General features: G+C 40.7%; 1 protein-coding gene across 3 annotated transcripts in view; it reads left to right on the plus strand.

The window, feature by feature from the left end:
• The window catches only part of ELF5 (E74 like ETS transcription factor 5), a 21,876-nt gene extending 4,004 nt beyond the window's left edge, over positions 1 to 17,872 (plus strand). The window contains exons 1-7 of one of the 3 annotated variants that reach the window (XM_083838445.1): positions 149 to 249; positions 6,009 to 6,137; positions 6,501 to 6,734; positions 7,722 to 7,772; positions 9,358 to 9,504; positions 10,552 to 10,747; positions 11,353 to 17,872. In XM_083838445.1, coding sequence (XP_083694571.1) covers positions 6,059 to 6,137; positions 6,501 to 6,734; positions 7,722 to 7,772; positions 9,358 to 9,504; positions 10,552 to 10,747; positions 11,353 to 11,449 — 804 coding nt within the window. In that variant the 5' untranslated portion in view covers positions 149 to 249; positions 6,009 to 6,058 and the 3' untranslated portion in view covers positions 11,450 to 17,872. Of the gene's footprint in view, positions 1 to 122; positions 250 to 6,008; positions 6,138 to 6,500; positions 6,735 to 7,721; positions 7,773 to 9,357; positions 9,505 to 10,551; positions 10,748 to 11,352 lie in introns of those variants that run through there. The other 2 variants (XM_083838444.1, XM_083838446.1) reach the window with 2 other exon arrangements.
• The last annotated feature ends 7,515 nt before the right edge of the window (positions 17,873 to 25,387 follow it).

The raw sequence follows: 25,387 nt of genomic DNA on the forward strand, positions 1-25,387 counted from the left end.
AGGTGATGGTGGCCAATGGTACATCACAGATCTATATATCCACAACAATGAAATAATGCCTGTCAACTCATAAAGTAGGTTCTTAATACTATCATCTTCAACTAATGTATTAATATCTCAAGGTGATGCTGGATTCAGTAACCCACAGCACGTTTCTGTCAAACACAATGGTTTGTGATCCCCTGATGTCTTGGACAGAGTTATTTGGGACAACTGAAGAAGGCTATCCCACCTGTGATCATCAGACAGGTATGTAGACAGACTCCAGTTGAAAAGAATGTGCAATATCAAAAATTTATGGCTGGTTTGAATTTAATTTAGTTCAATTCTAATCATGTAGCAAACAGGCTGAGCCCGCTATTATACCCTTTCTTTTTTCTAGTCTGACTAACCTAAAGCTTATAACTAGCCATGCAAGATAAAGGAAGAATATTAACCAGTAGCAGTTTTAGTTCTACAGTGCTTTGTGTTTCAGTGATGTTTTCCCCTCTTGTGGCAAGGTGATACACACAATGCAACCAGGAACTCCCAAAGGACAGTTTGGTGCATTAACTGGGGCAGGGAAGTATGGGCTATGCATGGAGAGCTATGCAATTCTCTACCTGTGCGTTTGGAAAGCCCGTTCTGCTCCAGGCCACGCATCTCACATGGGCATCCCAGCTGTCCGAAGGAACTCATTCCAAATCTTCTCCCTTTGAAACAGTTGCTTTAAACTCCTAAACAGTGCTGATACTCTTCTCCGCACTCAGGCTAAATCATTCAACAGGCTCTGGAAAGAAAGGTAGCACAACCCAGTCACGTTACTGAGCCAAACTTGTGGCTAAGGAAGATTTATGGTTTTGTGCAGTATTTTTCTCTTACAAAGCTATTTTTGTCCTTTTAAATGAGAACACTGTTGGTCTTAAGGAAAAGTCCTTTCCTGCCAAGGCACAGTTGGAGTAATAAAGAAAAAACTTTCCACATGGCTTCTCCTGGTGCTAATCCATGACCATTGAGGTCTTAGTGTTTTGCTTCAATATTGCTGAATTTGTCCATTCAATGTTTGTGTGACGTATGAGGTAGAACATAAATCTTGCTTCAACTAAATGTCTGTATTCAAAGCCCTGCATAAATTGAATTTTTATTCAAATATATAAAGATAGAGAGCTTTAATATTAGTTTTCAATCCAATTTAGAATGAAATTCTAAAGTACATTTGAAATGACAAAAGTCACAGAAAGTATTCTGGTTTAAAATTTAAATTGCATTTCAAAGTACCTCATGCAATTCAATTTACTTTTGGATCAGTCACAATAATTCTTCTTATTTTGCCTTGATTTTTACCTTAGATTTGCCTGCTATTGCATCCTATTTCTCTTTTTCTTTCTTTTTTTCCAACAACAAAACAAAAAAGAAAAAAAGAACTGAAATTGAAATAATCCCAAGGGGAGTTCTGATACCGGCAGATCAGCATTTGCCAAGGGCAAAGCAGCCCTTCAGAGTCATTTTGACAATTTCTAGCGTTCCTGCTGCGTGATCCCTGGTTATCAGTGCAAGCTCTGTGACTCAGCGGCTGCTCAGCCCTGCATTCATGCCGGTGAACAGCAGTGCGGTGTGCGCACCCCGCAGCTGTGCTAAACCAAGCTCCACCTGGAGCTAAGCGCAAAGCTTCCTCAGCTCTAAGATGCAGGGTCCTGTGCAGCAATCAGGTCAGGCTCCCTCTTGCTAAGCAAAGCTGAGCTGGGGAGATAATTAGCCTTTGCTGACCATGGTAAGAGCTACATTTCCTTCTCCGCATGTTTGTTATTGCTCAATTTTTGACGCTTTTAGGCTTTCCATACACTCTTGATGTTTACAATAATTTCTTCCCTGTATCAAATTTAAGCTGACCTTGTAGAACCTGTGAGTCCTCTCATGTTTTCCTTCGTTTCTTCCACATCAGCCAGGGAGCACACTGAACATGTCTAATACACAGAAACAAAACCACTCCCGCAGTGCCACCAGCTTTGCCCAGGCAGTCGTAGGGCAGCCAGGGAAGGACGTAGGTCAGCACAACGCTCAGCCCGCACTGCCTTCTCATCACAGTAACAGGCTGAAGGACTGGGACCCATGCGTCTCTTGAAAACCTGCTTTGTACTCACTAGAAGCAAAGTATAAGGTCAAGTTTAAACATATTCCACATGGAAGTATGTTATTAATGTACAGAACTATGTATAAACCGTATATATATTTGGAAAAAAGGGATGGCAAGTTTGCCTAGAGAGTCAGATGATCACTGATTTACAGCCTATAGCTGGGCTCAGCTCCTGTGCTAAGCAGGACACTAGTATTTTTATGTACAAGCCTAAATTAATATACGTACAAGTCCAAGTAAAATATTTCCTCTGAAAATGTGAAAATGTTCCTGCAAACCCGAGCAGAAAGAGGACCCTGGCTTAGTGGGACCTTCGGTCTGGGACAGGCAGCCATCCTCGTGTTCCCAGGAGGAGAACTGCAGGGTCAGTCACCCTTTACACATCCCACATTGGTCATTTTAGTGTTTTCATTTTCTGGCGAGCAGAACATATCAGGATTTGTATTTTAGGGGGCATCTTTTTTGTTTTATACAAAGTGGAGGAAGCTAAAATCTGTGACACTAAAATATTGTGTCATTTTCATTTCTTTTCTTCATTTTCCAGCACTTAAGTGCTGGAAATTAATATAGAAATATCAATATAGGGAAAATAATATCTAAAATGTACAGAAATTCTGTCTCCAAAAATTAAAACAAGTCTAAATGAAATATATCTTTTCCAGCTGACAACAAGGTGGGCCAAAATGTATAGGAGTGATCTGTCTGCCTTATATTACAAGTGGGTTATATATAAACTGGCTGTGATGCATCCGCCCAGTTTTGTTATGGCTAAAAGCAGTATCTCCCCCCTGTAAGCACACACACGACATCGGCTTGTATATGCCATGCAGAGATCAGTGCATCCCAGGACAACCTGGGCAGCTGTCTTTTACTTGGCCTGTGCTCCTGAACCTGCCTGAGACTTCGTGCCTTCCCCAGCCTTGCTTGTCACCACCGATAAATAGCAGGAGGCTCATTTTCGCAGTGCAGCCCCAGTGGGGGACATGAACGAAGCCCACAGACTGAAGTTGCAGCCCAGGGAGATAACGTCTGCAAACGCCATTCCCCAGAAGCTGGTACTGGCCAGCACAACGGGGTTCCAATATTCAGGTTTAAGGAGAACCATGGTAAAATAGCCAATATAATGGAATGGGCAGTGGAAATCACCTCAAAATGGTGTAAAGGGCAAGGTGTGAATCCCAGGCTCTCTTCTTCACCATCCTCCTTCCAGGTACCCTCCTTTAGGCAAGCTCCTGGCAGGCCCCTGCCACCGAGGGACCTACCTGGCCCCTCCTCTCCTGCTGGAGGGCTTTCCCCTTGCGCTTTTGCACGGTGGTATGAAATTCTACCTGCCCCTTTCTTTTTCACTAAAAGAAAACCTGAAAAGCTCTCGGAGAGGTTTTGCCTTTGGCCGACCTTTTCTTCCAGCAGGGTGTTCGAGGTGGCACGGTACCTTGGTCACGTCCATCGCCAAGCAGGGGAAGCTCCCCTGAATGCTTAGCTCAGATGTAAGAACCAAAAGGCAAGAGCACATGCAAATAGGACGGCTTGGTGTCAGCACGTTTTGAATGCTCATCATATACATTAGTGCTTCACAGAGCCCTGGAATATTCCAAAAAATATCTGAGCCTTCCCAAAGCCAAAGCAAACAAGGAAATGAGACCAGATGAGTGCTGCTCCATGAAAGAAACATGCTGTGGCATTTATATTGCCAGCAAAGCTGATGTTTATCACAGTCAAGTCAAAGTTTCAAGACCAATGGCCAAAATATTTCAAGATTATTCAGTCTACCTGTGGAATGGCACAATAAACAGTCGTACTTTTCTTTCATGATATGATTCTACGAAAAGAAGAGCCATCAAACACTTGCAGGCAGACAGACAGTGCCGTCACCTTGTCATTCGGCTGCTTATTGCAGACAAACGCAGCAAAAGGGTCTGGGATCGCTCGCTGCCGCAGCTCACGGCGCAGCCTGGGAAACCCAGGGCTGGATTCACGCCCGGTCCCACAGCGAGGCCCCTCCGCAGTCTGCTCTGCCTAGCTGGGGACCTGGTGGTGCTCCAGGTTCCCTAAGGGGGCTGGAGGCTGTTGGCACAGGATTTAAAAAAAAAAAAAAAAAGTCTACCTGTCCAGAAAGGGATCGATTCAGCCTTCTGCTTCTCTTGAGCAGCCTCTACAGTTGGGATTTTTGTAGAGCTCAAGCTTGATTTTGAAGTGATTTTTTTTTTTTTTTTTTTTTTTGCTGGCAGAAGCCCTGTGAGCCTGGTGTTTCCAGCACTCCCATTCTCCCCCAAGGAAGCCTCCAGCCTCTGACACAGCCAGGTGTGTGCACTCCGCAGGGCTCGGAGGAGCTGATCCAATGTCAAGCTCACCAGATTTCCCTTTTAAATAAGGAGCTGAATAAAATCTCAGATTCAAATATCCTCGAGCGATGGGGCCCAAAAGCCAGACCCAGATCTTCTGCCCACTTCTTTGCTTTACCAGGATGTCACAGTAGCATCTCAGGGTTTAAAACACAGCACTCAGGATTACATTAATTCTGTATGTGCATACAGATGAAGATATTTATAGCATGGGAATGATTCATGAAAGCAACCACAAATTCCCCTGTAAACTTTTAGGACTTATAATTAGAAGTATTAATTATTTTACAGAAGCCCACGTAGGATGCAAGATCCATATTTCAGTTATTCTGTCACAATTTCAAACCCTTTGAATTAATTTCACTGTGGAAACTCACCCAGCCTATTTGCATCACTTTGCACTCTGAACTGGCTGTCTAGACAAATGACAGGTACAATCCACCTTGCTTGCAGTGCTATCATAACCTAATTTGAATTACGATGTCATACAAGCAGTGCCTAAAATCAAAAGTTCAGGATTCATTTGAAAATGAATTAATGAAAAAAGGATGGCTAGACTAAGAAATCATGAAATATAAGTCCAGAATAAGATGCTATGAGAGGTAAAAATAAACTAAACTATTTCTGCTTCCATTGTGCTACTTTCATTCACATGATATTTGATTGCTCTCCTGCTGTTATTTACTGTTCTGTAACAAGGCTACTTCAAGAGCATATGAAATAATACAGATAATATATTCAAAATCAATTTAGAGCCCCTAAATTGATAGGCTCTGAAATCAATAATCTCTCAAGGCTGGTGTTCCTGCAACTGATTAAGAATCTCACCTGAGAGAAATTGCTAGCCATCCTTAAAAACTTTAAAATAAGAGAAGCAAACAGAATAATGAATGAATGAAAATAAAGACTCCAAGATGCGGACCTGAAATCTATTCTCCCAAACTTTATCTCAGTGGATACAGAACGGACACAGTCTTGCCCTTGCCTATATTTCTAGTCACCTGAAAAAGCTAGCTGTACATGCAGAGGCGTCTGACGGGAGAAAATTGTAAGCTCAGACCTTTGCATGTGATAGTCTAGCTCCCAGAGAGAAAAAAAAAGTTTTTTACAGACTGCCCATCACTACGTGCCCAGCTACTTCAGTAATACAAGCCTGTGTTTTTATTTCTAGACAAAAAAGTGTGAGTCACAGATTATGCTTGTTAGCTGCAGCATAGGGTTTTATCACACCAGACCTAGATTTTATATCAGGAATACTTAAAATAAGTTTTTCTAGGGGAAAAAAAAAAAAAAAAAGGTGTATCGTAAATACATACATATTTCTACACATTCGCCTGGTACCTGCATTGCTGAGGAGAGATACCTGCTAATTTAATTGGCAAAGTAGCTGCAGGTTTCAATTCCCTGGCAATTTTACTGAGAAGCTCTTTCACACTTCCTCTTACCTGTCAGAAATGTTTCTCCGGTGGAAGGCGTGTTAAGAGTAATGCATTTTTCAGTTTCTAACCTAACAAAAAACATTCCCTACTGCGACATTAACAACATCATTTTAGATTAACGGAGTGAAGGAACTTGCTGGAATTATGAGAAAAGCAAGCAACAAATGAATGGCATTTACCCATCTGCCATAGAGCACAGTCGGTTGTCATCGAAGGAGAGTACCTCAACGCCTGAGACAAAAGGTTAGCTCAGTCTAGGAATGCATCACTCATTTTTACCACACGCTGCCAAGTTCTCACAAACTCTGTACTCTGACCTTTTCATATTTTTAATTGCTTTTTTAAAAGGTGTGTTATCTTTCTTTGTACGTGTAAACAGTTTCTCTCAATATGCCTGACAATTAATAAGAATATTTGTGTGACAACAGGAGACAGTAAAATGCACAAGGCAGGTCCTGATGTTTTCTGAAGGAATAGGGAAGGAAGTCTGCAGTCAGAAGACAAGAAGGAAGAGGGATCGGTTTTGCCTGAAGCATGCTTACTAAAATGAAGTGCACAATGAGCTTTGCATTGCAATGTTCCCCTTTCTTGCCAAATATGTTGCAGATTCTGATTCTTTCTGGACATCCATCCACCCGGAGTACTGGAGTAAGCACAACGTCTGTGAGTGGTTGCAGTTTTGCTGTGACCAGTACAAACTAGATGCCAACTGCATTTCCTTTTCCCATTTTAATATCAACGGCTTACAGCTGTGCAACATGACCCAGGAAGAGTTCCTGGATGCTGCAGGCATTTGTGGCGAATACTTGTATTTCATCTTACAGAATATCAGGACGCACGGTTAGTGTTCCAGAAACCAAATGCAAAAGAAAAAGCATTGTATTTTTCTGTGAGTTTCATGCTAGCAGAAAATGTGGGATTCATAGCCTCCAGAACTGAAGCATGGCAAAACAAAGGGCTGCTTAGGCGCCGTGCTGAGCTCAACCTGCACCGTCCTGGGAGGGGTTACATCCACACTGCATATAGAAAGACACGGTGCATATTTATTCCCGCAACCCAAAATACTGAAGGTTGCTCTGCTTCTCAGAAAGTAAGCAGGTTTTGGCTTCTTGGGGTTATTTTGCCCAGAGAAGTTGTGGATCCCTGCAAATGTTCAAGGCCAGGCTGGATGGGGCTTCGAGCAGCCTGCTTTAGTGGGAGGTGTCCCTGCCTGTGGCAGGGGGGTGGAGCTGGGTGATCCTTGAGGTCCCTTCCAGCCCAAACCCTTCTAAGATTTTATGCACTGCAAACCCACCTAGTTACTGCTAGGCTCCACGATGCTCTTGAATACAAACAATTTTGCTGTTTTCAACCTTATCTTGGAAGATTTATCACTGCTTAAATGAATTTAAGTTCAAAAACTGTCTAAGTTATTGATGGGTTTGTCTAAGTGAAATAGAATTAAAACCTCTGCTGCAGGTACCCTTTCTCTACATAATTACTTTCCACAGGTTAATTAGTGGACGTGCCATGCCAGGGTACTTCTACCAGGGTTCAAGGAAGGAGATTCAGGAAGGAGATCTGCCCTGGCAGATCATTGAGGGGCATTTGCGCAGCTTGGAGCCCTCAGGGGCTCAAGCCTGAGGCTGGGCAGAAGAAGATTATTAAATGCAGGAGATAAGGATGTCGTTAAAGGAATTAAAGAATACAGAGCTGGGAAGAAAAGCTCATTAAGAAAATTAACATTTTGTATTCAGTGCTGAGATTGAACAGCACTTTAAATTTCAGTTCAGTCATTGATCTTCTGCAGAAAAGAACTGAGCACTGGATTATGTTTTTCCCTCACAGGCATATCCTTTTTCACTGATGTAGAAGAAACAAAGCCAACCAACAAGGACTGTAAGTAAACTTGCTTGTACACACTAAGCTCCATTCAACCGGAAACGCAGTGTATTCAAAGATTAGCAATATTCAGCAGTTCAAGAGATTTATAAAACTGAGAAAATCCAGGCCATTTATTCCTACTCAATGCCTTTCCTGAAACACCTGCAGCATGCAGAGAAGTAAATGGTAACAGATCCCAACATTTCTGAACTGGTATTTTCAAGGGAAGTAGGATCCCAGGAGCCTTTGTAATTTCACTGAGGCTGCAAGCCATGCACCAAGCAGAGCAAAGCTGTTCTTTCATGCACAGATTCCCGAAGGGCAGAAGCAAGGCTCCATTCGCATGAGAATACTGTGAATTTCTGAGGGAGGTGGCACAGTTGGCACAGTAACACACAGTCACAATTAGGGATCCCGCTGGATCCTAACCACAGCCAAGCTGGCTGTCCATCTGCTGAGAAGGCAAACAGGTATGCTAGTAAGAAAATCAGGTGTCTGACTACCTCTAAGCACAGTCAGAATATTTTGTAATCACTCAGTTCTGACCATGACCTGCTTTAATAATTCCCAGTCAGCGCTGGGGAATTAGTGTTTCTGGCTGGATTTACTAGTGTTTCCCACTAGGATTTAGGCAACGTTGGATGCTCCATCAGCGAAACCCTTGAGCCAGTAAAAGAATACTGAGCACGCTCACTGACATGAAAGACTCCAGTGAAAAGCAGCAGTCAGAAAAAATACATTCCAGGAAAACTTCTTACAAATTCTAGCTGATGCTCTTTTGGGTCACCAGCAGATTCTGAATAAGTTATGAAACCTTCATAGCTAAAAGCGTAACTCTTTCAGTTTCAGATAGTCTCGCACGTACTTAGATGGTTTGCTTCCACCTTTCAATGCATATTATTGTTGGACATGCAGCAAAATGGACTCCAGGTAGACAGCTCTTAGAAACATAACAAGATAGTAACAACATAAAACTGTGTTTCTTCTTCACAAAAGTTCCCCTATTTTGGTACTTTTAGCCCACTACTATTTATCCAGTGAAATAAATTTGTGAACTTTCATAGGGTTTCACTGATCACCCTTCTCACTAGATGTGTACTCAACAGACAGATACTTTTACAGCCATAGTCTGCATATTACTGTTCTTAGCAGACTCTGATAATCCTTCCAGTTCGGGTCAATCAATATCCTCTTCTAGTTGTTCTCTCATCACTACAGTGTTGAGACAGACACTTCTGAAGTGTTGATTCAAGTGCTGATCACCTGTGCAAGTATATTGGCAAATATCATAATCCTCTACTAAGTGGTTTTGACCTCTCAGAACCATCACACGGCACGAAGCCATGAAACCTTCAGACTGCACATCACAGGGAGCAGCCTTCATCCGTGCACACCAGGCACCCAATTCCATAAGCCTACAGAATCCAAGCATTCTGAATATAGCTCTGACAAAAATTTCATGTGTGTTGTTGTGCTGCAAGCCATCCAGTTGCATTAATTATTCACCTGGATTTACCTTTGTGCTAGAGCTTTATTAAAGAGATTAAAGTTAGTAGCTCCCATACCCACTTTGACTTAATGTTGCATGACATTTAAATAGGTGACCTTTTGACCAAGTTGCCACCAGACTCAGGAGTTCCTTCTTCACTTCTCACGTTATTCTGCAGTTCAGTCCCAGCGCGTGATAAGGCATGCATGAGGGCAGGTGGCATCAACGGCCAGGAATGTCACAGTCATGGTAGAACAAGTAAGTACATATCAGAAAGTCAAAACAGGAACTAAGATTGCACAGGCCACATTGCTCTAAATCTCCAGCTCCATGTGGTTATCAAAAGAAACTTTAATGGTACCACAAATAAATAGAATTTCACTGAGGTTTGGCTTTCAAGTACTGCCAGCTCTCATGATTTTATCATGAGACTTGAGGTACTTGGCATTTTTCTTAAAGCCACATCTCTTTTTCTGTTTATATTTCTAGCCATCTCAGTTGCACAATGACTGGAGAACGTAAACTGAAAATAACCTAAAGGTTCTAAACACAGAAAACCAAATAAGAGACCTCAGATATTATTATAACTTCCATTATTCTTCTACTGCTCCCAGGACTTTGGGGGGCAGACTCATGGTTTTTAAATGCTCGGGGTCTGTGTTGGGATTCAGCATTCATTTAACTCCCGGTACCTTGATTAGCTACTACCCAACCAATCTGAAGTTAAGGCAATAGCTACATATAACAGCTATGCCTACTGGTTTAGTAGAGTCCCTCTATTTATGGCACATCTGATGCCCAAAGAAGCCTCTGAATCGAGTTGAAGCAACAGAGAGAAGAATCCATCAATGCTGGGAAATGCTGCAGCTCCTCATACTATCATCTCATTTTTAGTCAACCCAATTTTTTTTACTATCTTTCATTTCAAACACTTTACATGAACTTGAAAAATGCTTTAAAAGCATCAAGTTAAATACTGTGTTGAAGCTGTCAATGATGAGTGGAACGGAACCAATGAATGACAACTTAAACTGTGCAAGACAATAAAATTCCTGGAGTAGAAGACAGATTCTAGCACAACAGGCATTTGAAAAGCCCTGATTTATTTTTACCTGGAGCAAGTAATGTGAATCCACTGACAGAGAGGCAATGCACTAAAATTTCCAAAGTTATATTCTGGTAAATGCAACCAGACAATGAGATTGACTACCTGGTGACAGAGTGTACTGTAAATATAATTCTGTCTTAGTACTTTGGCATGAGTAAGAAAAAATCTACTAAATAGCTGTCTTCTTCCTGTTCCAGACCTGCAGAGTTCTCATTTGTGGGAATTTGTAAGAGACCTTCTCCTTTCTCCTGAAGAAAATGGAGGCATTCTGGAATGGGAGGACAGGGGACAAGGCATTTTTCGGGTTGTTAAATCAGAAGCTCTGGCAAAGATGTGGGGACAAAGGAAGAAAAATGATAGAATGACATATGAAAAATTGAGCCGAGCTCTCCGGTGAGTTAACAGGTGGAAGGGCCCCTCACTTCAGTTGACTTCTACCTCGGCATCCATTTCTCATAACTATCCTGAAAACTCAGGTTGGGCGGATGGGGGTTGGTTACTTTCTTCCTGGTTATTCTATACGTCAGAGATAGCACCCAGTTTCCTTTATTTCTAAATAGGATCACAGGGCTAAATTTAAACTAGTACAGAGTTGTAACTCTGTCGATAGCAGTGAAGCTATCACACTTTAACTCAGCTGAGAATTTAGATTACATTTGCAAAATGACATTACAAAATGACCCATCTTGCTCTACCAGTAACATCAGCAGTTTCTTCTGAACTGTGGTAATCTTAGGTAAAAATACAGCCAACCAACCAAAGAAAACACTTCTTTGTATTCCTTCTATTTTTCAAAGAGTGGAAGGTATAATCCAAAGCACCTGGGAAAGCTATTGCCCTCTAAAGTCACAAAATAGCCATTTAACAGAAATAAAGACTGGAAAGAACACATTGACTCCTGTGCTGTTCTCTGACCATGAAGCCCACATAAAGAACTCCTGTAATCTGAGTTCTACTACTTTCTCCATTGCTTTTGTTTGCTTGTTTTTCCCCTGCAGATACTATTATAAAACGGGCATTTTGGAACGAGTGGACAGAAGGCTGGTATACAAGTTCGGGAAGAATGCCCATGGATGGCAGGAGAACAAGATATGAACTGCCCCGTGCTTCCACCTCAGCACAAAAGACATCACAGCCTGAATAGTCCAGCTGCAATGGACACCTGAGAGAGAAGTTGTCCTCTCCCTCTCTCCCCTCTGCCTGTCTGGACGAATTCATTGCAGTCTGCTTCAAGAGACAGGCTACAGCAACAAAAAGAGCACTTGGATTTTGGAGTCGACCTCCCCTCCGTGCTTTCTGCCAAGCACTGTCTCCTAGTAAGCCTTTAGGAATATCTTTACTGCTGCTCAAGTGACCTGCCTGTCTCCCTGTCTCAACCAGTATGATCACTGACCAGTATGAAATTCCTTGCCATTCTGCTGACATTTAAAGGAGACTCTTTATGGATATCTCCCAGTTAGTTTACTACATTTCTGAAGAATATAAAAAAGTTTCTCTTTCATTTGATAAAAATACTCTTCTAATCCATTCCACTCTGAACCACTGCATTTCTCAGATATGCTAGAAGACAATATGTTGTCCAAAATGAACAATTCAATCCCCTCTATATGCCTGGATTTAATATGCCCAGTCAACCTAGTTAACAAAGAAATACAACTCAAATCTGAAATACTTATCAAACAGTTACCTGCTTTAGCTACTAACTCCATCTGTGCAAAGATATATAATCAATGTATACTTGGTGTATTTCTTTTTAATCTAAAAAGAGTTCACTGCAGTTATTTATCGTTGTTCTATATTGGTGAGTTGCAATTGATCACAGTATCGGTTCTGCTATTCAGCAGAACAAATATGATTTTTATAATAAAGAATGCTGAAGGCAAATATTCACTTCTGTATAATACAAGTTCACTATCTACAAACTCTCACGCAGGGAAGCTTGAATTTTCCTGCTATTAACCTTCATGAAGGTGAATTCAAGTCACTGCTGTATTTGGAAGACGCAGTTCTGGAAAGGGTACGAGCAGGTTAGTTTTGAAATGCAAATGAATATCTGTGGAGAGATTTCTATGGAGCTTTTGCCCACACCTGTACAGAAATGGGATGAATTCTTCAAAGCATCCCATGACATACAGTTGTACATACACCAACAAAATTAATGTGCGGTGCATGCCCTCAGCTGCTCCATAGATCAACCCTACAATAAGTAAATTGGTTAGAAAGGAAGGCGGTAGGTATATGAGAATTCAATTGCGGTTTTTGAACATATCACAACTATTCAGTAGTTTTACAGGGATCGTTTCTTCCACATAATGAATTTAAGCAACAACTGTAAATCAATTAACAAATTAAGTACTGCTGCTGCAACCCCATTTTAGGTTGGTACCACACTACACAGGATAAGTGGGCAACAGCTGGGATAGAGGATGGTGATTACTGACTTTAGAACCTAGATTGTGTCCCGGCTACATCTCTACCCATCAAAGGCTGCAAAATTCAGATTAGAGATGGCTATCACTGAAGTTTCTTTCAGAAGTTATCTGTTTGAAAAGACTCCTCTTCAGTTTTCCAGCCATTTGTTTATTTTTATCTCTGTAACAGCAACAGACATTCATGTTGGGAAATAACCCCCATAGGAATACAAACATGGTTTCAAGGGCATACTGTGAAAAATGCTCCAAGTTTATTGCAGCTTCCTATTTCGTAATATGGGAGATTGACTTTGCTGAAAGAAAAGTCATCAGTCACAAAGAAAACAAAGGCACAAAACCCCACATAGAAATATTTCTCAGTCTATGACAAGGCAGAACCGGGAGATGCACACTTTTAAATATATTTTACTGCCTAAATTACACCATTGTTAGAGAACAAATACTCAGTTTAGGCTGCTAATAAAAGTCAAATATGCAGATTTTTGAAAACCAGCAGGAATTACCTTCTGTTTCCTAGTTCTGTGATGTTCTGCCACCATCACTGACAAAAACCAGCCAGGTGGCCCTCACTTTTACCACACCTGTGCCACATCAAAAGGGACATCAGCAAACCACAAGGCCCCAACACAGTTATGCAGATTTACTGAAAATGTGTTCTTAAAATGTGAACGACTGTAAAATATCTACTTCTGGATTTGTATGGCTTTCTGCCAACTGCAATTTGTTAACAATGTGAATGAAATATTTAATATGCAAGACCCATGGCTTTCTTCCATTCGTGTTTCCCTAACTCATATCAGGGATACACAGAACACCTTTGGATGTTTATAAACAAGTATTTATGAGCCAATAACAGAAACACTTCTACAGCCCTTCTTTTGGTGCGTTTGTGTTTCAAGTAACTGCTTGATTTAAAGAGAAAAGCCACACTCACGGATGATGCCATTCACGACCCATGCAGGCTCTAAAGCATATGCACAAAACAGCCTCTTCACACCATATGCTGGAGGCTAACACACACCTCCGGGTTAACAGTACTATAAGCCTACAAGAAGGATGCCAGAGGGAACCAAAGTCAACCTTTAAGCCAGGACACAGCAAGGCTCAGGGCTGAGGGCTCCAGCGGCTCCACATGGCAGCAGGGCCTGCAGCCTAGGCCTGTCCCACCTCTCCCACTTGTCTGGGCCCGGGCAGCCCCAGCCCTGGGCACCAGGCATCTCCCTGGGGCCAGTCCGGGGTCAGACACAGCCCCAAATGGCTAGGCAGCGCTATCCGGGCAGTGCGATGGGGACAGGGACAGCCAAGACTGGGTCATCACTGGGGCCCCGGACACTGCCAGTGTGAAGAGAGGCGGGGCAGGGTCAGTCAGCCTGGAGTACCCTCAGGGCCCTCATGCTACAACACTGTTCAAAAACTTATTATGACTGACTCTTCTTTCACAGTAAGAATGAAAGTACTGAGGACATGATAACACTAATCAGAACAGTTTTCACAAAATTTAAGCCCTCATCTCAATCTCTTCCCCAAGTGCCCAATCTGGGCGGTGCAGCCCAGAATGCTTTCCCCTGGCCATGAGGGAAAGATGGCCGCAGAGCTTCCCTCCTGCTTGCCCTCAGCCACCACACAGACATGGCCAACACCGCAGAAGGCTATTTCAGATACTGTTAGCCATAAGGCTGAGCACACAGCCTAGAACTCTTTTTTATTATTTATTTATTTTGTAAAAGGAAAAAAAAAAAAAAAAGAGGCCACTCCCTGAGGCCTGTTTAAGCATGGTTCAGAAAGAATGTGTTAAAAAGTCTGAAAGTCTTAAAAAGACTACTGCAAATTGTCAGTGTTGTGACTGATGGTGTTGACATAATTTATTCCAACCAAGTGTATTGTATTTTCTGTGTATTTTCAGCCAGGAACAAAAGTTGTTCAGCTGTTCCCCGACGCTCATGAATGCAGTGTATAACCAAACACCAAAGCAACTTAATACAATCCTCCTGAAACAGATAAGGCATTTATTTCTAAGACCAAAGTCGGGTAAAAAAGATACAGCTTTATTTCTCATATGCTGCCTTCTTGTGCCACTGAAGCATCTATGCATGACACAATAAAGATCTTTAATGTCTTTAAGAGTAGAAACTGTTCAGCTATTGATGTTAAAGTGCCAATTCAAGTGTCAATTTTTTAAATCTCAAAACAGATTTCAAAACCTATTTTATTCAGAAAGCAAAGGCTGTTGATGTAGCCTACCTAGACTTCAGCAGGGCCTTTGACACGGTCTCCTATAGTATTCTCCTGGAGAAGCTAGCAGCCCACGGCTTGGACAGTCACACTCTTTGCTGAGTTAAAAATTGGCTGGAGGGCCAGGCCCAGAGAGTGGTGGCGAAGGGAGTGAAATCCAGCTGGTGACCCATCACCGGTGATGTTCCCTAGGGTCAGTGTTGGGGCCCATCTTCTTTAATATCTTTATTGATGATTTGGATGAGGGAATTGAGTGCACCCTCAGTAAGTTTGCAGACAATACCAAGTTGGCGGGAAGCGTCGATCTGCCAGACAGCAGAAGGGCCCTGCAGAGGGACCTCAGTTTTGGGACCCTCAGTAAAAGAAGGACATCAAGGCCATGGAGCATGCCCAGAGAAGGACTACCAAGCTGCTGAAGGGCCTGGAACACAAGTCCTGTGAGGAGTGGCTGAGGGAACTGGGGTTGTTTAGTCTGGAGAAGAGGAGGCTTAAGGGAGACGTTGTTTCTCTCTACAGCTACCTGAAAGGAAGTTGTGGGGAGCAGGGCATCAGCCTCTTCTCGCAGATAACTCGTGATAGGACTAGAGGGAATGGCCTCAAGTTGCTCCAGTGGAGGTTCAAGTTGGAAATTAGGAGACATTTCTTCTCAGAAAGAGTAGTCAGGCATTGGAACAGGTTTCCCAAGGAAGTCGTGGAGTCACGATCCCTGGGAGTGTTCAAGGAATAGTTGGACCTGGTGCTTAGGGACATGGTTTAGTGGGTGACATTGGTAGTAGGGTGATGGTTGGACCAGATGATCTTGGAGGTCTTTTCCAACCTTAATGATTCTATGATCATTATTAAGGCTCTGAGCCAAAAAAAATACACCAACTTTTACATCGTGATTCCCACCTAGTACTATCCTAAGCTGTCAAAAAGCACAGATCTGTAAGGGAGGCACAAGTACTGCACAGGCTTATGGTGTCTTCAGAAGCATGTAATTTTGCAGCACAGTGTCTTTGCCATTTGGAATTCTCTCTTGCAAAGCACCATCTAAGCTGAATCACAGCTTTTCAAGAAAAATCCTGCCCCCAGAATACCACTCTTAGTGACATCTGTGTTCAACCTGCATTTTGCCAGGTTGAAGCAAAAATTGAACCCATATGTCAGCCCTTCCACATGCCAGAAAAATGCCTTAGCCTATTTCAGCAATAAATGATAAACATTTTACTAACTGAAGCAAGGATTTCAAGCTGATTATGCCTCTAGACAACACATAAATAAGAGTGCAATTCTATCATTCAGGCATGATGATCCCCATCACTACTTGCCTCTAACACAGTGGAAATATGGAGGCCAAGGACTTTGTTATGAACTGCAGCACCGACCAGCACTAATTGGAAGAACCTCAGCTCTCAGAGCCTGTTCTGTAAAATCCTGCCAAGTCTTAACAAATAGAGACCTGGTTCTTACTCAGCAACTTTCTGTCACAAATGGAAATACATGCATTGCATATTACTGCTTCAAGCTCGAAAAAGAATTATACTACTGCTCCATGCAGTAATGTCTTTGAAGATTCACTCTATAAGCTCAGCATACAGCAAGTTTGAGCAGCCTGATCTTGAACAATGTTCTTTGAAAGGTTTAACCTTTCTCCTGGAGGCACAAGGTGCAAAACGTGCGCATGCGCTAATTGCATCACAAGTTCCAGTGAAATCCTCTCCAAAATGAGCTACAGAAGAATTAGAAAGGATTTTATAGAACATTTCTTAATACATTTTCCACTCTACACAAGTTCTCATTAAATACAAAGTAAAAATTTAACTACTATATTATTCCCTTTCTTTCTTTTGTTCTATTTTTAGTAAGCAGGCATATAACCTAATTACAGTATTCTGCATATGTGTTGTCACTTCCCAGAATACAAAACTGGGAAAAGTCCTTTTTTTTTTTTAACCAATATTTAATTTGGACTGAATATCGAACTTGGAGTGACATTCTCACACTGACAATTTGCCAAATACTACATTCTTCTTATTTAAAGAAAACATTAAAATCACTAAAAGAAAAAGTCTCAGAACAAAGTAGGTTGTTTATCCAGTGAAAATCCTGTAAGGGAGAATTTTCCTTCACCCTTAGGTGACCTTTTCAGCGCTATTTATACCAAAGAGCTTGCATACAGGTGCTGTCGCCAGGCAAATATTAGAAGAATTTTTATCTGAAATGGTAATACAAATTAGTAGGGGAACAGACAGGAATTTATCAGCTCCAGACACACACTCGGTTGTTCTCACATCCCAAACCCTCCAAGCTATACAGTAGATCCAATAAGAGAGAAGTGTGATGAGCTTCATGCTGGTCCAGCTAACCAGATTATCAGACCAAAAGTAGTTTCGAGCCTTGACTTTCTTTGCATCTTTGAAGCAAGACAAGTTGACATTTGCACAAATATTTGCATGGCAAGGAGAAGGAGAAAATGAAGATCTGCCTATGTTTTTTCTCAGCAGTGCTCTCCCACTGAGCTTCATATTGCTGACATATGTCTCCAGGACTAAATTCATTCATCCCTCCCCATTACCCTCTCTGTACAGATAACCCACGTCTGCTTTTGAAATGGCACTAGTAATCATAGCTTCCATGCTCTTCACCCCAGTGGGCTTTCTTAAGATGTCTTTCATACAGGGTCCTGAAGCCCAGCCAATTATTCTCTCTCATCCATGGGAAGGCAGGAACACAAAACAAGAGCAGCAAGTCTTAGTAGTACAGAAGAGCATCCACGTCTTGTCTTCAAACATGCAGCATCTACAGATTCCTTTGGAGGTCTCCAGGCCACTCAAGGCATTTCCAGATCTATGAAGAAGCTATTTCCATCTATACACCTTAAAAAAAAAAAAAAGTCACCAAGTGTTTACCTCTATTACATTCTACAGCACAAAGTGCAGCTCCTGGGTTACATGCATGAGCAAGGCACAGTGCAACAGCCATCATGACATCAGAAATGAAGAACTCTTTACATAAAACCAATCTGTGACTCTGTAAAACTGAAACTGGGCACTACAACCATATTCTGAGTTGTTTTGCATCACATTGAACATTCCTTAAATTAAAATGATGCATAAATCCATTTTATTTTCAGTTTATTCTTGTATTCCAGTAGGACCACTTGCTCATAAATGTGCAATTCCTCTTTTCAAGTTTCTACTAGGTATTAAAAAAATAGCCTATTTGCAATACCAGGATATTCCAGCAGAGGCCAGAATTGAGCTAAAACAGCCATGTGCTAGGCAAAACTTTGATCTCAACAAAAACTCCAGTATCTTGAACACTCGTAAATTTTTCACACGTTCCCCTACTATTTAGCTTGGAATTATTTCCTCCTTCAGCTTGAAAGACCGTTATGTGCTATGAATAAAATATAATAAATGAAAATAAATTAAAGTAATTCTTGTTAAATTTTACCATTAGGAAAACTTTTTCATATGTCATTCTCAGAACAGTTTTTTTTCTTATAAATAAAGCTTCACAAATTACTTAGTTTGTTTTGCTTTTAATCCAAACCTCTTCTGAACAACTGTAAATTGCAGAAGCACTGGATGGATTTTTTTTTCCAGCAGTTGCACTTTTCACCCGTAGCACAAGAGGGTACTCTCCACACCAGCTTTGTAAAGACAACTTGTATGCAACCAGTGCTTACATAATAGCTGTACCAGCATGTAAAAATGCCCTGTAATGCCTGTCACAACCAGGTTCAAGTCCACGATGACTTGTATCTCACCTTCTCTATAGCTGTAACATCAATGAGGAAAAATGATAACTAAGGCTAAGACAAGTCTTTGCATTTCATAGGTTCAAAAATCTTATGACTAGCAGTAGGCTGCACATTGCTGTTTATCCTTTAATCACCTAGACAGCTATGTGAAAAGTCTTCCACTGTTGGTACTTAATCTTGAAGAAAACAGGTAAAAGTGCAAAGTTACAGAGTTGTTTATGCAAGTTTGGTTTGCAGGAATAGCAGTCATGAGGCAGAGCTCTTGTGCCAGAATACAGCCTAGCTACTTTTTAAATTGGATTCAGGCAAGGTTGAGGCAGCTGTTTGGTCTCAAGCACTGGACATATAGAGTGCAAGAGGGCAGGATCCAAACTCGAGGTTTTAAGTGAGCAACGGACTTGCAGGTCAACATCAAGCGTAAGGCAGCTTTGAGAGTGCAATAGTGAACTTTATTGCCTGAGCAGATGTGGATTGTGGCTCTACCAGTCAGAAGGTGAAGACAGAAAAAGAGACTAATCTAGGTACTTTGAGTCCACTCTTAAGAGGAGCCAGTCTCTTCTCAGGAGTCAGTAAGAGAGCATGTCCATTGCAAGTACATCCTCAGACACTGAAATATAAGGCTAACTTTTGGAAGAGGGACCTTGTGAATGAAATATTCATTTGAATATTGGCCATTAAAGCCACTTGCTCACAACAATGTAATTTAAGAGGTTAATAAAGGAAAATCTCACCTGATAAAAAGGAAGATACAAGAAGGCCTCTGATTAGATAATGAATGGACTTTGTACTGTTTGTATAATGATTGCCTGAATTATATACTTCAGGCTAAGCAATATTCAGCACTGACTTTTACTTGAAAACCTTCAACCCAGTACAGTCAGCCAGAACCTAAGAGATTTGTTATTAATTAAACTATTTTCTGTTCTGGAAAGTGTGCAATCATGTTTAGAGGTTAACGGCACAAAGTGCAATTCCAGAGCCATGGGAGTAAAAGTGATTTCTGAAAACTGGGAGGGAAAAAAAAGAGTGAAACAGGACTCAGAATGCCACCACTTTTCTATCATTCACAGACCATTATTCATAGAAACACACCTTAAGATACAGTTAGTAGTCCTCTGTAAGTCACCACCATTGTTTCGAATAGCCTTTTAAAATTACTTGAAGTAATCTTTTAAAATATCTTCTTTAGGTAGATAAGAACGTCTGATTTTGTAGAATGGCATTTGGTTTTGTCCCCTGCAATAGTGCTTGGTTCTAGTGCAATTAACAGTCAGCACCCCAGTAAAGTTACAATAAGGAAAATGAGCTGCAAGTGCTTCCATTAGGTGAAGACCATTTGCACAGAACAGTATGCAAGGCTGAGCAAGACTGGTATGGAGGGTTGTAGATAAGCGTGGAATAGAGCCTAAGCAGTATGGATCAATGCCAGAGCAAACACGAGGAGCTGCCAAACTTTTCTGCAGCTATCTTTTATCAATCTTATCGGTACTTTTAAATAGCATATAACATAGGTTTGGATGAAAGGCTGTCTGTATTACCTCAGCAAAATATTTAATAGCTTGGTGAGATTTTACACAAGATAATCACTGTGAGGGCCAAAGAAGAAAAATGAAATGTACAAATTACAGTTATGCAACCCAACAGAAAAGCATAAAGATGACAAGTAAAAGAAGTTATGGTACATGAAAAAACAGAATGAAAGTGAAATCAGCACCACCACTAGACTATCTCCTCTAAATGTCTGAAGAGCAATGGAAATACAATATAGTCAATGGACATTCTAGAATATAGCCTTTATTCCAGCTACTTTGAAATTCAAGTTTTATTATTTTCCAGCAGTCATATCTTGAAATAGGAAGTCCAGGACAGACTTCCCACTGGAAATGATATTGAAAAATTTGAATTTAAAGTGGAGTATTTTTTTCTATAAGTTTTCTCTGAAAAATTGTATGTTTTAAGAAATGCCAGTGTTAGTGGCAAACTTCACTTTATATATAGCACCTCAGATCAATAGCTAGAAATTAGTGAAATAAGTAAATTCAGTGTCTTGTGTTGTAACACTGAATAGTAAATAGTAAGCCTGAACCTGAGAGCAAAAAGCTGCATCTATTAAAATACTGACAGATCTTAGTCAAAGTTAAGGAAGTTTCAACACTTGTGTGATGGTACTTTCATCCTGCATTCTTTATAAACTTGAACATATACACCAGTCAGATGTATAACCACTAAAAATAGCTTACAATTTATTTTAGACCTCAAGAAAGAAAGAAGCATTTAAGAAAAAAACACTGTGTCAAAAGCACCTTTGACCACACAATAATATGCAATAAGTAAAGCAGGGAAAAATGGCTATACATTTCTTCATTCTCTTTTCCAACTTCCCTCCACAAAGTTTGGAACATTGACAAAACCTGTGTACAGTGTGAGAGCTATGATTAGGTAGAGCTACGTGCCTATGTGGTTTAAGTTTAATATGTGCCAATTTTGATTTTTCCTTCATCTCAGGCTACATAAATAGGAACACCAGATTTACCACCTTATTTAACTGTGTTTAACAAAGATCACAAGAAAAATGCAAGTAAGGCAAAATATGTTAGACTTCTGTTAAAGGTTACACCTTTAGGCAGAGCAACAATTGTGCAATTTAGAGCAGCACTGGTTTGGCCAGCTCACTTGCTGGAGTCTAGCACCTGCTACTTCAGCAGAGACAAGGGAACAGGTCATACAGACCTCTGCCCAGACAGAGGGTTAGTCATGCTGCATTTGGGCAGACATCCACTACAGCAGTCAAAAGATGTTTGATCAAACAGCCAGCTACTGTGCTTCATTTTCTTTGATCTATTATGTAAAGGCAGTGTTAAGGTGAAGAAACAAAATGTTTGAGTTTTTACTTTACTGAGGAACCAAGGCTGGATATGATGTAGGAGGATGAAGTAACTGCTGTGAACTGAATAAGACAAGCTGAGGGGAAGTGAGAGACTAGCATTTGTGTTCAGGTCTTCTGGTGTTTTTCCCTCTAGACACCCTCACACAGTCTTGCACAACAGTACAGTCCAAACAAATACAAGGTTCTGTCAGCTTCCACAAGAACCCAGTTACTCTCATTAACACATTTTCAATGGCCATTCCTGACAGCCACTACTCTATGAGAACCTGGAGCTGAGACACAGATAGACATCAACATCAAGCTGAGAACGTGCACAGCTCCCACCCCTAGCACAGAGCCAGGGAAATGCCTTAAGGCACATTACATTTCCATGCTATTTGGTGGCATTGCAACTTGGCCTGTAAACACTGCCTTCCATCACTCTTATTCCTCAGTGACTCTCACAATATACATGCACGAGGTCAAATAGATTCCTGAGACTTAAGTGCAGGAAACAGAAAAGGAACAAATCTTCCCCAGCCATTTGTTTGTAGAAGAGCATATCCACCTGTGTCAATACTGTTGACTCAGAATTGTCTAACAATGAGATTGTTACTGTCAAGGTTTATTGCACTAAAAATCAAAAGAATTCCCAGCATGGGAAAAATCTGTTTGAAATTTAAGATGTTGACATCTGAGAGGTTCCATTATAGTTTTACAGTATTTGAATTGAAACCTTGGATCCTTTGAATTAAAACCTTGGATCCAATTTTGACTCCAGTAATTAGGTAAGATACATTCCATAATCTTGTAATGATTTAAATGAGATGGAATAAGATTAAAGTGAACATTTCAGGGTTTAAGAAATCATCAAAACACTGTCTGCAAGTTCCTCTGAGAAAAGTGTAAAGTGTGTGAAGTAACCTGTGCCTTATGTTTTGTTACACAGTAATGCACTGTCACTTAAAACATGTCAGGCTGTAATTTCTAAGCTAAAATACAGCTATTTTGCTCTGGCAAGCAGGATGTAAAAGAATACTTAGCTGTATTTTTTCCATAAGGGGAAAAAAAAGTTTATCAAGCCTCTGTAGGTAACTGAAAATAAGCTTCACCACAGCTCCTGAAGACCTGTTACTCAGAAGGCCTCTCAGAATACAACACAGATTTCCAACTGTACTAGAGTTGAAGCTCGACTGGGTGGAACTTCACCACGGGTGGAACTTTACCGTGACAAAGTTCAAGCTTTTATCTTACTAAGTCACATGAGCTCTACACAGCAAGCCAGGCTGTAAAAGTGTCATCGCCGGCGAGTTAAGTATCAAGCTCCTTCACTTGCTATTTTTACACCACTGCTTCATAGTCTGAAAGCTAACCAAAGCTACACAATGCAAATATAAAACCCTTTGCACACACACAGGGCTTTTTTTTTTTTTTTAGTAATCTTTAGTCTACACAGAATCAATACATGATCCACCCCTACAACTGAAATCATCCTGAGCCTGAGCCGAGCAAGAGGAGGACATCAGAACTTCTCACATGAGAAGTTTTCAGAGGAAAAGTACATTGGTATTTTCCTAATTGGAAAAAAGAGAAAGGGAATGTGACACATGCTTTGCCAGTACCTTTAGCAGCTATTTGTAAGATCATGGTAAAGCACAGATTATAAAGGTCTACCTCCGATTCTGGATCAAAGAGCTAAGTGGGAATCTACCAATTACTTAGACAAACCATATATTCGGCAAAGTTGCTTTAGTTTTGTTTATCATCATTTAAATGGAGCTCTGCATCTTTTCCCAGTTCCGTCCAAAATGGCTGTAAGCAATTGCTTAAGGTACGTCCTCCATGCCAGTTGAGTCAAGCTATGCTTGAGTACAGCTTTGTGTGTCATGACCTGTGTCATCACCGCACAACTGTGAGCTTAAACCTCAGTTCCAGCTGGATTCTGGAATACTGCCAAGGAAGAAAGGTCAAGCTTTACCATAGACTGCATGTCTTCACGTAGTCTAGCATCAACAAGTGATAAGAACATGCAGCGTATCACTACTGATCCCACTACTGATCCACTTCTGCAGTATTGGTTTGACATCCCCAACCCTACAGCAAACGAAACTAAGTGCAGAAAGGTTTGACTTGAGGTGAAGGTATAAGTGCCTTTAAAACTTCCAGAATTAAGGTACAATAAGGCTTAAGTATGAGTTTTCCTTACTTGCACTGGTGTTCTGTGACACAGACCATATAGTACACGTGCATCCAAGTCAGCCTCCTTTGAGTAGCTAGATTGAGTAGCTAGAACCTGGAAATACAGTCACAGGGCACACATCTGTCTTCTGCCCAAACACAAGCCAGCCCACGGACAGAATGATGACCAAATAATTAGGAGAAATGAGGGAAGTTTAAGTGAAATTCTTTTGCATTTCAAATGTTTATTACAATAAAACATTGAGAACATTGCTTTTCTTTTCACAGTGGTGGTTACTGTTGATATTTCAGTTAAAAGCTTATTATCAGTGGGAAAAAATCTATGGCACCTTCCCGCTTCCCCAGCATCCAAGTAAATTAGGCTATAAAGGCCTGGTTGTAACACAATGAATGCATTTTTCATGACTAAGTGTTCATTGTCTGAAATTCCTATCTGTGTTGTTAAAAAAGTAGCTCTTAACACACCTGAAAATACATCTTGTAAGAATGCCAAGCCTGCTAGTGAATTCCCATGCTATGTGCATCTTTGAAGTTTTCCTCACAGCAAGCTTCCAAATTAAGCTATTTAAGGTCTCAAAACTAGTATTATTATTACAACCTGTTACTTTGAACCAATGCAAACTGTAAAACAGTTAAGTACCTGGAGATTCATCTCTAGCCTAGATCTATTACGTTGTTTGCAGTCAAAATTATTTTCTTGACATCATGAACTGAGGCCCATAGCAACTTGTAAGAGGTAGATGTTCCTTTACATTCCTTCTCACCCAGCAATTACTTGCAGATAACAATAAAACAGTTTAAAAAGAAAGATTAATGGAACCCAAACTCAGAATATACTCAGGCACTCACAGGTAAGTTGTGGTGGTTCAAGTGTTCAAACAGCCTTTTTCTCCAAGATGAGTATACATATAGCATTATTTGGCAATTCAACACAATTGATTTTATGGATGCTAAGTCATGGTTACCTACACACTGCTTAGTAGACAGTTTCCATGAATGGCTTTCACCAGACAATGAGCTAGCTGGTTCAAGAAAGGAATTCAGGTCTTAATTTTTGCAGTGTACTTGAGACAATAGCTATCTGATCCAAACCTACCTTACACTTTTGCCCAGAAAATATGTAGTAATTCCATATACTCACTCACCTCTTGCTACAGCCTACTTCAAACACACACTGTAATAGTGGAGTCTGCTATGTTCTTTGACAAGTCCTAAAACTTCAAAAAACAGTCTAGGAATAAAGGGAAATGATCCATGTGAGGAGGTACTCCTGAAGAAGCTTTAGTTTTCAAAACATACATTTCAAATTCCTTATACTATTACAGATGTGCATCTAAAAAAAATTAATTGGAAGAGGTTGAGCAATTCTCTAACACGTAACTGTAAATTTTATTGCAACAACCTACTGAACAAGTATTTGATTTTACTAGAGCAGAACACAAAGTTAAAACACAAGTGAGATTGTGTCAAGTCACGTAAACACTCTTAATTCTCATAATACATAGTCATAAATGGATTTTATTACCTTGTTTACTTGAAAAATAGCATTTTATCCT

The sequence above is a fragment of the Anser anser genome (genome assembly GCF_964211835.1).
Source record: "Anser anser genome assembly, chromosome: 5".
Taxonomy (NCBI): domain Eukaryota; kingdom Metazoa; phylum Chordata; class Aves; order Anseriformes; family Anatidae; genus Anser; species Anser anser.